This window comes from Chrysoperla carnea, chromosome 2, assembly GCF_905475395.1.
Source record: "Chrysoperla carnea chromosome 2, inChrCarn1.1, whole genome shotgun sequence".
NCBI lineage: Eukaryota > Metazoa > Arthropoda > Insecta > Neuroptera > Chrysopidae > Chrysoperla > Chrysoperla carnea.
This window is the reverse complement of record NC_058338.1, coordinates 53,302,674-53,317,446: the sequence shown is the minus strand read 5'-3', so window position 1 is coordinate 53,317,446 and position 14,773 is coordinate 53,302,674. Positions and strand designations below refer to the sequence as shown.

General features: G+C 28.7%; 1 protein-coding gene across 4 annotated transcripts in view; it reads right to left on the bottom strand.

Moving 5' to 3' along the window:
- The window catches only part of LOC123293392 (papilin), a 137,882-nt gene that overhangs the window by 20,267 nt on the left and 102,842 nt on the right, over positions 1–14,773 (bottom strand). For all 4 annotated transcript variants that reach the window (XM_044874200.1, XM_044874203.1, XM_044874202.1 and 1 more), the window contains exons 2-3: positions 11,715–11,787; positions 5,310–5,582 (exon numbers count right to left, since the gene is read on the bottom strand). In XM_044874200.1, coding sequence (XP_044730135.1) covers positions 5,310–5,582; positions 11,715–11,787 — 346 coding nt within the window. The remainder of the gene's footprint in view (positions 1–5,309; positions 5,583–11,714; positions 11,788–14,773) is intronic.

Here is a 14,773-nt window from a genome sequence, read left to right as displayed (position 1 = left end):
CAAATATTTTATTAAAAATATCACATTAATTATCATATATGGATAACGTTGACGATTCGTATTAAATATGAGACTTTTATGTATCTTTTTATTAAAATAATAAGCCGCCTGAAATTTATATTTTTTTTAAAATCAGTTTGTGATATAACTTCAAAGAATTTTGAATGTGCATCGTTTGATTTTATCAAAATTCAATGGAAATACTTTTAATTCTTTTTATTTTCATGCAATTGCTTCAGGCCTGCACGAGATGTTTCGTTTGTAGTTAATTTGCTGTTATATGTGCTACTCTCATTTGAAAAAATATATTTTGGTCAATTGAAATTTCGTTACTTTAGAAAATTTTTTACAGAAGCCGAAAAATTGAGTAAGTAATGATTAGTCCGCACTAAAAAGACTTTAATAGAGATTCAATTATATTTTGCCTGTGCAGGCTTTCTATCTTGTTTATATCTCTTCTACGACTAATCTAAACCTGTGCAAAAGTCCGTATTACTAATAATAGAAGCTCGTAGAAAATTCTATTCCCAACTAAAGTCGGTACAATGAAGGATTTCTATATCACCTGTATGATGTAATATTACATGAGTCCATCACCGTTGAAAACTTGAAATACTTTAGTCAAACTTTATGAAAATAAAATCTGTCAAAATCAGTTCGAATCAAAAAATGTGCGCCCCTTAGTCAACAGCCACAATTCACACTTGCTACTGACACAAACCATGTGGAGCACCCTAGCCAAAAAAGCTACTATCATTCAAAACCTGCAACTCCCCAATCACAACCTTGTGACAACCTGTGTACGCAACTCAACCATCCACAACTACGACAGAAACGCAATCCATAAGCAGACTCCAAGCCAAACCTGACCCGAAAAAATAATATAAGTCTTGAGAAATTATACCCCAAAATTGCCATCACAATTTCAGAAAATACCGAATATTTCGAAACCCATGAAGTTTAGAGAGGCAAATCCCAACGAAAACACTCCTATTCTGATCGCAGAATTTGAAAACGAAAATATTATAAACAGGTTGTTATAACCAAAAAAACACAACCCCGATTCATTCCGCGCCTCCGGTTATTCTGCATATCACGAAAACAACCCTAAAATGTACAGTCAATAACTCTCCATCCAGCCCTGAAAGAAAAGCTTGCCAAAATCCAGCCGTTCAGCCACAATTCTCCGTGTCGTATAACGTGGTCAACCCTACAATTAACTTAAAATTAAAAGTACCAAGGAAGTAAGGGTTAATAAAATTTAAACTTTAATATGCTATACCTATCAAAATGATCATCAACGAGTAACACTGTAGTCAATTTGGACTCGGTTGGAATTTTTTCAAAGATAATAGTTAGTAGGTTCTAAAACAAATTTATTAAGACAAAAGACGTTTTATTTATGAAACGCATACGATTAAGTTTGACTTTTGTTTTAAATTTAAATAAAATACACAGCAGGTATTTTATTATAATGTAGCGCGTCGCGTCTTCAAATAATTGAAAAACTTACAGGACATTAATAAACATTGTTTTTATAAACAAGAGGTGTTATTTAGTAATCAAATAAATATTCAAACGCCGCGTTATTACAACCCTAACTAAATATTATTTTATATAATTTATTTTTTAGTGCAGGCACTGAGCCCCAAACCTTAAGCACCTGAACTGATTTTTACTCTATGGTCATTGTAAAAGTGAAGTTTTTTTAAATTCGTTAAAGCCATAGATAGCCTTCGTGTAAAAATTTCCTGTTTCTGAAGTATCGACTGGAGAATTGCTCCGAAACTCGCCCGAATTTTCCCGATTTTTGTATTTATTGGATCAAAAGTACTCTAGTAAATGTTTTTATCCAAGTAAGGAACAAATTCCCCATTGAAAGAATTTTGCTGAATATTTCCTTATATGGGATAATTTGTTGAAAATTTGTTATAAGGAGCGATTCTGGGGATTTGGAGATATTTCCAAAATTATTAATTTAATATTCCGATGAGCTGAATGTTTAAGTTTTTGGATTCCAATTACCTTGAATAATCTTAAGACACAAAAATTTGGATCTTTTTGATGGAGTGACAACTTTCTGAAATATCGACTGAAGAAATTTAGTTTATGTCATATCTCCAGAGCTAAATAGATATACATATAAAATAGAATTTAACCCAATGTTTTCATTTTTAAATAGTCTTTATCTCGTTGGTAATATGTATTTTTTCTAACAAAAATGATTTTTTGGAAGCCTCAAATAAAGTAGATCGGTTTAGAAAAAAAATAATTAAAAATGTACAAAAGCTCAGGCATTCGTTTTTCAAAAAATATTTTTTTGTGATCATTTACGTGTGTCATTATGTGTTTAGAATATCCGAGTATATCCCATTTAAATTTATAAGCAATAAATTACAACTTAATTTAAAATTCATTTATTATTACACTTTAAATAATTATTATTTATGGGTAATAATTTTTATTAAAAACAAGTGAAAACAAACAATTGACTGAGTTAATTGTTGAAATACCATGTATAGTCAGTATTGATTTCTTTATCACATTACATATACCAACATGTGACACATACATAACTGATAATCAAGAATAGTACATATTATAAAATTTCCGCCCTAATTGTCGCCCTCACGGGTAAACAGTGATGTTTACGAAAAAATGTTTCAAACTAAAGTTGTTTAATTTTTGATAAGGAACATTTTTTACATTTAAACTTTTATTCTATCTCTAACGGTTTACAAGATGGGTACTACGGACCCATGACCCAAGTGACCCATGTTGCTCATTTACGAACTTGACCTCACTTTTTACGTCCTAAGCACATTGTAAAAATTTCAACTTGATATCTCTTTTCGTTTTTGAGTAATCGTGACCACAGACGGACGGACGGACGGCCGGACGGACGGACGGACAATCGGAAATGGATTAATTAGGTGATTTTATGAACACCTATACCAATTTTTTTTTTGTAGCATCAATATTTTTAGGCGTTACAAACTTGGGACTAAACTTATAATACTATGTATATTTCATATATACATGGTATAAAAATATGTAAACTAATATTTTGTTTACAATATAAATTAGATAATATTTATAATTATCATTTCGTTCAAGAAAGTCTTTTCATTGTAATTATAATAGATGATCCATGTAATATATACATATAGGGTGATCCTCTAAAAATCATATCGCTAAAATCATAATAAAAACAGTTCCAGTACTCAGTACAAGGCCCTTTTTTACAAGTGATTACTGACGAGGAGAGTAGGCGCTATAACAGGGAAAGAATATTTTATAAATGTTTTATTAAAACCTTAAATTTTCGTAAATTGTACCAAGTAAGAAATATTTTAGGTTTTAGTATAACGAAAGTATAAACGAAATCTCTCATTGTTATTATTTCTTTGTGAAAAGGATTGAGGGCTAGTCAATATTAGAATGAACGCCTTTTATGATCGCAAAAGTTAAAAAAACGAAGTGACCAATCAGAGAAGATCACAAATTGTAAGTTATGCAAAACAAAAATACAAATTTGTTTCATTTTTATGCAAAATGAGTCTCTTTTAAGGTACGAGTAATTCGGAACTGTGAAAGCTTTTACTTCTTGTTCATAGATGTGTTCAATACCTCGTACAATATAGTGCGTGAATATATCTTCAAAATAATTTTCCTTGAAAGTACGTAAGTGCCACCATGTCATTGAAAGTACGTAAGTACCACGGTGTCACAAAAAATGCACGTGTTATACCATTTTGAGTACTATAACTATAAAATTATATGTGAATCATAGTAATGACACTTAGAATCTTTTACACCTTGCGGTTATTTTGACTTAGAGATATGTGTGAACTGCTAGTGTTTTTGATTTTTCCAGATTTTAGAATCGTGTGGTTAAAAGGACACATAGTGTGCAAATATTTTATAATTGAAGATCTCTACTTTATTTTATTTTTAAACAAACAAAAGGATGTACATAACGAGATTATGAAGATAATAACTCCAAAAATAGGAATACATCTTTTTTATAAATAATTTTGCGGGTATTGCTTTTGTAAGTGAAGTCTCGACAGTTTTAGACAGTTACATTATTGTATAACTAAATTATAACATTGAAATTAACTACTTTCCTCCTCGAATACCAAAATTGCCAAAGTTTTTTGATTAATTAATATTAATTAATCTTATTCAACAAATAAAATAATAAAATATGGTGGAGGCGACGTGAAATACATAGTTTTTATATCCAGTCAAATAAAGAATAAGAAAAAACAAGATTAGCCGAGGTCGATTTGAAATAAAAAAAGTTTGTCCACTGTTACTATTAAATATAGAATACCGTTTGCTTTAACACAGCCAAAGGATGTAATTCCGGAATGGGTTCTTGTGTCTATGGAAAAGTGCGTTTAATTTTGGTGAATCAACTCTGTATCATCTTAATTTCTGTTATAGACAGCCATGAGTATGTAGATATATGGTGTGTGCTTTAGGTTATTTGAATATCTTGTTATAAAATAAAAGAAATATTCATTATTACATATTTTTATGATTTAATAAAAGATTTATTATTATTAGACATAAAAGAATTTAAGTAGGTTATATTATTAGGTTAAAAAATAGAATATGTAGCCAAGCCTATATTTATTTAATTACGTATTTTAAAAATGAATAGAGGCTTTATTACCTATATGTATTAAGGCACGAGGATATAAATTTTTCTAAAGTTAAAGTATATGACGTGTAAGAAAGTACACTTTGGGGGATTCAAATGGCCCACCCTGTATGTAAAAGTAGACTTTAAGTAATCTTTGAAAATTCGTAGGACGAATTTTTTTCTTTTCGTCATGCTATTCTAAAGTTTGTACAGCCTAGAGTTCAAAAAATAATACATTCGACTTGAGTTTGACAATTTTGACTTAGACAGCAAAAAATAATACTCCTGACTTGAGTAAAAAAATTACTTATTGAAATTTTCAATATTGATACAGCACCGTAAGAAGTATTGGGAGTAGCCACGATTTTAAATTGGACAGATGAGTTGTACGATTCCTGGGAGTCTCAAGGATACTATTCAATTCACAGATCTCATTCTGATTATTTTGAATACTTTACTGTCTTGGTCCTTGTGCTGTCTCTCGCCAGTATACCTGATTATTTTTATGGCTAAGCTTAACAATTTTTATTAAAGCGGAAAAGATTAAAAAATTATTTTCGGAAAATTCCTTCACGTAATGTTTTGATATTTTCGAAAAATTAGTCTCTTCATGCGGTGAGTTTCAAAATTATAGATAGTTTATTGATGTACTTACTTGTGTATTACATGAAAAATGTTTTTTACTTGGTCCCGTACACCGATATCCAGGTGTACATTCACGTCGTTGTGTTGATACCCCACCACCACATGTTCGAGAACATTCACTAGGTCCACTCCATGGCCCCCATGGCCCTTCTTCGCGCTCATCTCTACCCGTGTCAGTTACATAGCTATCTGGTAAGTATAATCCTGCACCTTGTTGTCTTTTGAATCTTAAATGTAGCGATTTAAATCGATTCGCTTCAATAAGATTCTCATCTGTTATATTCTGTAACAAAGAAAAATACGTAATCAGTAAAGAAAGATCCTAGGAACCTCAAATATTGAAATTTAGTTGAATATTAAATAAATCTCATTAAATTAACTATCATAGTTAGTGTTTTTACCAAAAAGGTTTTCATTTTTATGCACAGTTCTTAATTTTGGTATGATTTTAAAGTTTCAAAGTTGAGGAATATTGATAAAATGGATAATGAGATACATGTTAGCTATATTTTTAACAAAAATTATTCTAACGGTTTTATAATTAGATTATCATTCGAAGCTCCTTTTTAGTTTGACAAATACAATGACTATTTCATTTTAATCTTTTTTTCTACAACCATTCGTCAATACTTAAAACAGTAAATAATCGATTAGCCTTAAATTTCTGTAATGCAACCCGTTAAATCGAATATAAGAAATAATAAAATTATTTTAACGTATAAGTATTATTGGAATGCGGAATTGTAAAACTTTATTTAATATGATATTTATATGGTTATTAACTTTAATGTTCATCGTGGTTTTAAACTAATTTAATTGTATTAAATTAGAAAAAGTGCAAATGAGTGTCTCACTTATAAATAAAATTTGTCTGAACATGAATATATTATTCAGACGTCTATCAAAAACTTCCAGTACATTTTGTACTAAAGAATGTATAGCGGCTTTTTACACTCTGGAAAATTTAGAAATGTTGACGCGATGATTAAGCATTTTCAATTCATAACATCGAACAAATTGTTTTACTCTTAGCTTAAATCTGCTCTCCGCTCCCACCATAATTGTATAAATTGTATTAGAAATAGAATTAGAAGAAGAAGGTAAAAAAAAGTTATTTACTACATTAACTGATAGGGGGTAATCCAGAAGTCGAATTGGCCATATTACCCATAACAATGTAAAACTGGACTTGATACCATGCCAAAATTTGAAAGTGAAATTCAAATTGATTAAAAAACGAAGAAAAGCAACCAAAGATTGCATTCATAGGTTGCCCATTTCCTTTTAGCAAAAAGTAAGTTTATATGTAATCTATATGGTGTTTACCAGGTAGGACGTCACTTGTGGGTATATTCTTCCTCTTTGTTTAATTAGAAATTTTAAACATAAGATTTTTAAAAATCAACTTCACTTTTCTATTCGCGAAGTGAGAAAAAAAATTTAGCTCGATCCCTTATTAGGGATAAATATCTTGCCTTTTTAAATGTTTGTTGAAAAATGGACAAAATTTATTTTAATATTTTGTAAATTTTAGTTTATAAAAATTTGACGAATTGTGTTTCGCTAAAGGATGTAGAAATCTCGCACTCAGCTCTAAATAATTTAAGGAAATTATAATACAATAATATTGCGTGTATTACAAAAAAAAAATTGATATTTACAAAACATTATTTAATAAAATAAATATTTATTATTTTATATATTTAAAACAGTAAAATAAACTGTAATAAAATAATATTTTTGTTGAATGCAATTGACATGTTTTGTCAACCAGAAGTGTTGTGTGTTGATTCATTAATTAAATGATTACTTCATTAATAAAATCCATTAAATAAATTAAAAAATTATTTTATTATGCAAAAAATAAATACATGACTCACGAAATGAAATACTACTTTAATGTAAAATGCTTATTTAAAATCTGTATTTTAATTTTAAGTTATCATTATTTTAGACACGAAGTGTCTTTTCTGTGAGATTGACCGTTTGAATATTTTTCGAGGAGCTTTTGCAAGTCAGTTTCAATCAAAACTCAAGTTTAAAATCCATACTAACAGTATTGAACTGAGAGAAAATAGACCAATTTTATTGGGTTATTTTGAAAGAAAAATTTTTGATACATCAAAGTTAACAATTACCAGAAAAAACGTTACCAATTTCTAGTATTTATAAATACAATAAATAATAATTTAATAAAATTTTAAATAGTTTTAATTAATTGTGATTTATTATTTTGTTGGAAGATGTCAGCCAATAACTAATTTTTGTAGTAACTGATAATTATTATGTTCTCTATTACACTTTAACTGTTGAAAATATTACGATAGCAGCAGATATTTTTTTGTTGAAAGTTTACAACAATTGTTGATACAATTGAAAGTGTTTTCGTTGGTGTTGACTTTATTAGAATGCCAGCCTATGGAGAGTACTGTTATGGAATTGTATACCACAGAAAACAGATTTACAGTATTAAAAAATTATCATCACTGAAGAAAGCCTAAATGAGCAACAAGTAACATATCTCTCTTGAAAAAATATAAGATTGTTACAAGAGAGTATAAATTAAGACTTAGGTTCACACTGTTGCTGAGTTGATGAATATTGTAGTCGAAATACGTATTTATCAAACAAAAACACCCGAGAAAGTAGAGAATTTTTGAGAACCAGCCTTAACGAGGCTACTACAAAGTCTCAAAAGTATAGTAAAAAGTTAAAATTCTTACGTATACAAAGAAAGTGGTCTACAACATAGATACCTTAACTCTTATAAATCCCAGTGTGACTTTGTTTGATTGATTGTTTGTTACCATTTCATACAACACCCATTGAATGAATTTTGATGAAACATCACAGTATTATAGCTTAAAGGATTCATCGGAATAGCTTATGAGCTTTAATGTAGTTACAGGGATTATATAAATATATATTCTAAACTACGGCCTATACTTAATTGGATTGATGTAATGTTGGTGCTTAGAAGTGGGATAACCAGAGGAAGAGGGTAGAAGGATAGATTGTCGTAGGTTTGTCTTAAAAATTATCTCTATCTCTATCTGTATTGACCAAGGACCTGAATTAAATAAGTTAATCGTTGTTTTTTCATTTTTTCATGTGTCGACGGACAGCCTGAATTGATTGACAAAATCTGCGAAGCTGTGGGTAAAAGTGATAGGTTATGAGAAAAATTAGTCTCAGAATTTAATGCAGAGGTTAAAAGTGTCTAATTTACTTTCTCCTGTTTGAACGTATGTAAAATAAGAGTGTTCGGTAATTTTATAGCGTAAAATGTCATTGCCCGATCTCATGTAATAATGTATATACCATAATATTGAAAATTGTTATCATTTGTTTAGATTAACTGAGTAACGAGAGTGCGTCAGTCAGTATAAAATATTATAAGTACAAAAAACGAATAACTACAATATGCAACAAAATCACTCAATTTCGTCAAAAGTTTAACATCTCTATTTGAAGTGAAATTTTAAAAATTTAAAAAACCTTCGACAAATTTTTCGGGTACGAAACCCTAAAGTCGCATTTGAAACATAGCTAAGAACACTCTCCGTTAAATCACCTTGCAAACGAAACCAAAAAATGTCACAGACAGACAGAAGACACACACACATAGCGGTCAAACTTATAACACCCCCTTTTTTTAGTTCGGGGGTGAGAAATATGGTGGTTTCTATAGTGAAAGGGGCTAACTAACTTAACTTGTTTCAGCCTGGCGTCAAGAGATTATTATATCTACAAAGATTTATATTTTCGCTTCCCTACATTACACAGCCACGTGTAACATTTCTTTCCAACTTAGAAAAAAGATGATGATCCACGGCTGATAAAACGTTCATGAAACATGACTGATCAAATTTACATCAAATTTGTTTGGAATTAACCGTTAATTGTTTGTGGATCGTAAAAATATAAACAAAAATAATGAAACTCAATAACCAAATTTACCTAATAATTTTTTTATGATCTTTTGAAGTCGGAGCCAGCAAGTTAATTTTTAGTGCCGACTTAAAACGGCCATTGTTTTAAGAGCTATGATTTAAGATAGTCTAGTAGCCAAGAATCAGGAGATATTTTTTGATGGGTATAAATTTTTCTGTTTCTGTGGTTAAAGATCAAAACACAACTGTATACTTTTGAAACAAACAATATTTTTGCAATAATTTACAATATGTGATTCATGAATTAAGTGAAGGAAAACAATAAAACCCAATTTAATAGGTTGATAAATTATTTGGTTGACATTTGTATGACGTATGACTATGAATTATTACATCTTTATAAATTAAATACTTATGTTGCGATGTTGTTGAAGAGACATGTCGAGTGCCGACAATATTATAGCACATTTACAATAGAATTGCGGAGTATACGCGCGCTTATTATGACAAATTATAATAATTAATGATTATACAAAATATTATTATGATAGACATGTTTGTACAGAGTCTTTCAAAATGACTGGCATGTTAATTTAAATATTGTCTAAATAGCAAGCTAAAGTTCAAGTCTTCTTATTCTTTAAAAGGATGCAAATGCAAGAATTACAACTACAACAGCAAGTTTTTCTTCAAATTTTGTAGAGCAATTAAAAAAGTAATCTAATCACTACATCGCCAAATATTCTTAAATGGAGGGAACACACAATATAACTCGACGGTTACCTTCTAGTATTGTTTATAAATATAACCGTCACAATTTTTAGCAATTATGATAGACTGTGATTTGAAATGCAGAAAAAATTATTGAAAGAAAAAACTTACTGTTTGATTTACTTAAATTACTATCTTTTTGAAATCTTCTGCCTAAAAAACGTATCTTGAGTATTTAATAATTTTATAAATTTCGGGATTGACTTTTTAGTTTGTTTCGTTTCTTACTGATCCAGATTCTATGCCTGGTTACTAGAATTAAACTTGATTACTAGCGACTACATTCGAGTAATCGGCTATCCCAAGGATGGATTATCTGTAAGGCAAACTAGGTACGTGCTTAGCAATGCGAGGTTACAACGGACCCCCGTGTAGAAGTTTTTTTAAGAAAGATGCTTGTTATTATATAAGTATTAGATAAAATTTAGACTATATGGCCGCTACCCGGGTGCCAATGAAGTGTTTGCCTAGGATGCTCATGATATAAAATCGGCTTCTGGGCTCCCCGACTGTCTTATGTGGATTCGGTACGCGAGTTATTTGCTTATTATTTAAAAAGTTGATATCTTTATATTTTTGAGAGATCAATAGGATTTATATACCCCTCTCTGGGTGCCGCCTTATTAAACTTGGTGACATTGTTTACTATTCCTTTCTCTCATTTAAGGCTGTGTATCAGATTATTAGATATATTTCGTATTCTACTCAGGGAATAGAAATAAACCCACACACTTCCTATAAAAAAAACTAAAGAACTTCATAGCGGATATTCTATTTGCACTTGACTTACTTATTATAATAAAGGTATTTGTATCCAAAACATTTTAATTAATTTTTCAGAGATGCGTAATACAATATATGAATTTTTTTTCCTAATTTTAAATTAAACTTATTTTGATATCCATCAATTTTTAACACGCTTTTATTTATGCATCTATTTATTGATATAATAGAATCTTTGAACGTGATTTCCAACCTCTTTGAAACGTCGGATTGAATTGAAACTGTACACACCTATAAAAGGCCGATATGAAAATACAATAATATAATAAGTCTGTCCGATTATTCTGATCAGGATCATCAGGATTAACGTTCAACTAAAAAAAATCTTTAATGGTGGAAGCGCAGATAACATTCCATAATATTAATAAATAATAGTTCAAAAACACAAAAAAAGTTTTAAAGAAATAGAGTGATTAAGAAAAAAACTCTACTTTTACCAAAATTGCCAATAAAATATTAACAATAATTGAAATATAGCACCCCACCTTTTTTTACGATAAAGTTTTCTTTTCTCATTCATTCCATTCCTTTACTAATAGAAATTGTTTTCTACTTTTTGGTTCAGCTTGTTACAAAACCTTGTTACGTGTTTTTAAACTATTATTTTTAAATAACTAGTGCACTATCTATATAAACAGGCACTAACAAGGCTAGCAAGTGGTTTATGATAATATTGGTACTAAACGCACAATTATGCGGCGCTAAATGGCAGAAAAAAGCATTCCGCAATAAATTTATTATTGTATGGATTTAAAAAAAAAAAGTATTTTTTGGGCGCTGGTTGTATAGCGATTATAATAAATCTATTTAATGCGATATGAAACTATATCCCAGTGACCACCGCAATTCTTACATAAAATTATAAACTAAATCAAATTAAAAATTATGCATATTAATTTTATAATAATAATTAATAAAATTATATATATTAAATTATTAGAATTTGATATTATAATTTTTGTACTTACGTTTATAAAATAATGTCTGGATAATACTGTACTAAAGTATGTTGTTAATACAAATGTAAGCAGGGCCAGTGATCTGTAATAAAATAAAATAAATTATTAATAAAAATTCATTAAAATATTATTAATTACGATAAAAAATATTAGTTAATTGGATATTTTATACAACAAAATTATGTATTAGTGTGGGAAAACGTATAGAAATTCTTATTAAATTCAAAGTCAAAATTTTGCCCAAATAAAATTACTAATTAAACAAGTAGAAATAAACAATTATTGAAATACCCTGTTAAGGAATTGATATCAGTGCTTGCATTATTTTAAAAATGTTTAAATTTAGTTAAAAAATAATATCTTAAAAGTAGAATAAAAAGTATTTCCTCTTTTAGGTACACGTTTAACAAATTTTCATAAAATAAAGAGAGAATAAGGTGAACTATTTAAATTTTCAACTTTTCATATTTTATAGTTTTGGATAAATTGTTTTGGATAAATTTGTACTCTTATTTGAATATTATAGCATAAATATTGTAGACATTCATGTTTTTCCTCGATCAGGGTAAGGACAACTTAAACAAAATTTGGATCTAACGATTATACATTACGCTCCCCCAAAATGAATAATTATATCGTTTAACCTTCATAGTTATTATAAGTATCTCGCTCTATTAAGGATGTTCCAGCATGGTATTTGCAGTTTCTATGTTAAAGCAATGGTACAATTTTTTTTTCGACAGAATTTAACGAAAAATTAAATTTAAGAATTTAATAATGCTTACTATTAATTCCCAAAGTTTCAGAAATTTTGACCGTTTAAAATGGGAAATAATTATGCCAACGTCCCAATTTCGATTAATTTACGTCAAAATTAATATCTCGAAAGTGAAAATTAATTTCTAAATTTTTTTTTTAGAATTTTATTGTATAAACATTTTTTTCTACTTTTTCTTCAATATATAATAATATCATAAAAAATAGTTGGAGAGACCGGACATTTTACATGCTTTAAATGGGACATGACCCTCAAAATCGCGAACTTTGTCTTTAAATATCTCGCGATCTAAACGGTCAAAAATTATGAAATTTTAGGAATTCATAAATAAAGCTATTATAAACCCGAGAAAAAAAATTCGGCCAAATCTGTCGAAAAGTGATTTCATGCTGGTACTACCTTAAGTTAAACAACAGCAGAGACATCTATTTTATAAACCATAATGTAAAAAATATTGATTTACTTTCACTTTTCTTCTAATGTTTTTCTTTATAGTCATGTTACTTTTGCTATACACGAGTAAGAAATGTGAAAAACATTTATCAGGGAAACAGGAAAAACTTCAATTTCTCAATTGTTATGAATAGCTTGTACTATTTTCTTGCAGAAATTGTAATACTCGAAATGAAAAAGAATTGTTTTAAGTAAAATTTAAAACAAATGAATATTAAAAACATGATGACGACATCATACAATTTTCTTGTACAATTAGTTATAAAATGGACATTTTCTATAGAAAATCGAAATTTTTTGAAATCATCAGGTACGTAACTACAAGCAAGTTCTAAAAGACAGATGCAAAACTATATGTTAAAAAATTCATATACCTAAAAAAAATTCGTAGCGCAGGAGCTGCGTTAAGCAAATTCCCTCAAAGAGTGAAAAAATAACACATTTTTTTTAAATCGAATATTGCATTTTTATTTAAAAAACTAAGCATCTAGATAAAAAATTACAAGAGTACTTTTTTGCTTAAAACTGACCAAAAAAAAAAAAAAAATTATTTTTATTTTGAAAAAATTCAAAATTTTGTACTTTGGGCACCTCCCCGCCCTTTGTTTATCTGTCAATTTTTCTCATTAACGTACTTGAGACGTTTTAAATACCAAAACCCTTCTTGATACCAAATTTTATTCAAATCGGACTTAAATTGCGACCGCTAGAGAGGGTACACATAAAAACATAAATATATATACAACGTCAAAGAAACAAAAAAATCTCTTTTCCAAATTTGGATCTGAGGCCTAATTTGGGAGGTACGGGTATGGAAAAAATTGATACATTTGTTCATTCACTGACTATGATTCGATAACCCGTATCCAATGATAATCAGTTGATATTGTATTGTTGTATTTAAATAACGGATCAAGTGTGGATCTTTCTTTCTAAGTGAACCCAACAGTATGTATAGCGTATAAAAGTTCTATAAATATTGAAATCATTAAAATATATTTTATTTCGATTTAAACATTAACTTCCTTTTAGGTTTTAAAAATCTGAATCAAAACAAATGTCTTTGTATGTATGCAGACATCTAGAAGTAGAAGTAAGTACCCTTTTCTTCTGATAAATATTTTCTTTGTCTCCAATCCTACACAATGATTATTATTAAATACCGAGCATATAGAAATGTGTATTAATAAATCATCGAAGAAACCTAAATAAAATCAATTTAAAATAATATATAGTTTAGTTTTAATAATAGATAAATAAAGGAGACATTCTCGATCGACAATGCTTAAATTATTTATTTAAAAAAAATAAAACAAAATAAATAAAATATACTTTTATTGTTTAAAAGAAAGTTTGATGAACTGTGACAAAAATATATCACAGACGTTATACTCGAATGCAACAAAAATGAAATTAGTATTTAGAAAATATGTTTAATACTGATAGGTCGGTATTCAGTCCAAAAAAGGGTTGGAAATCTGATCTAAGTATCAGTAGTGTGGATTTCTTCAGATTCTTTATCTCTCTTTATAGAATCATTCAAGATTCTCTCTTCAAATCAACGATAAAGAGCACAAATTTATAAAAACCGTCAAAATTTGTACGTATTTTGGGTGGATTGTAAAATAATTTAGTGACAGATCAACAATCCATTTAATAGACCGCTAATCAGGATCTCTCAGTGTTTTATTGATAAAAATGGTTCTAAGATTAATTTAGGGCTTATAGCTTTAACACGCGCTATTAATTTTCCATATAATTACGAATCTAATGCAAAATCTTAAATTCCATACAGTACATTTCAAAACTATCCACCTTTAATAAATTTTGACCAGTG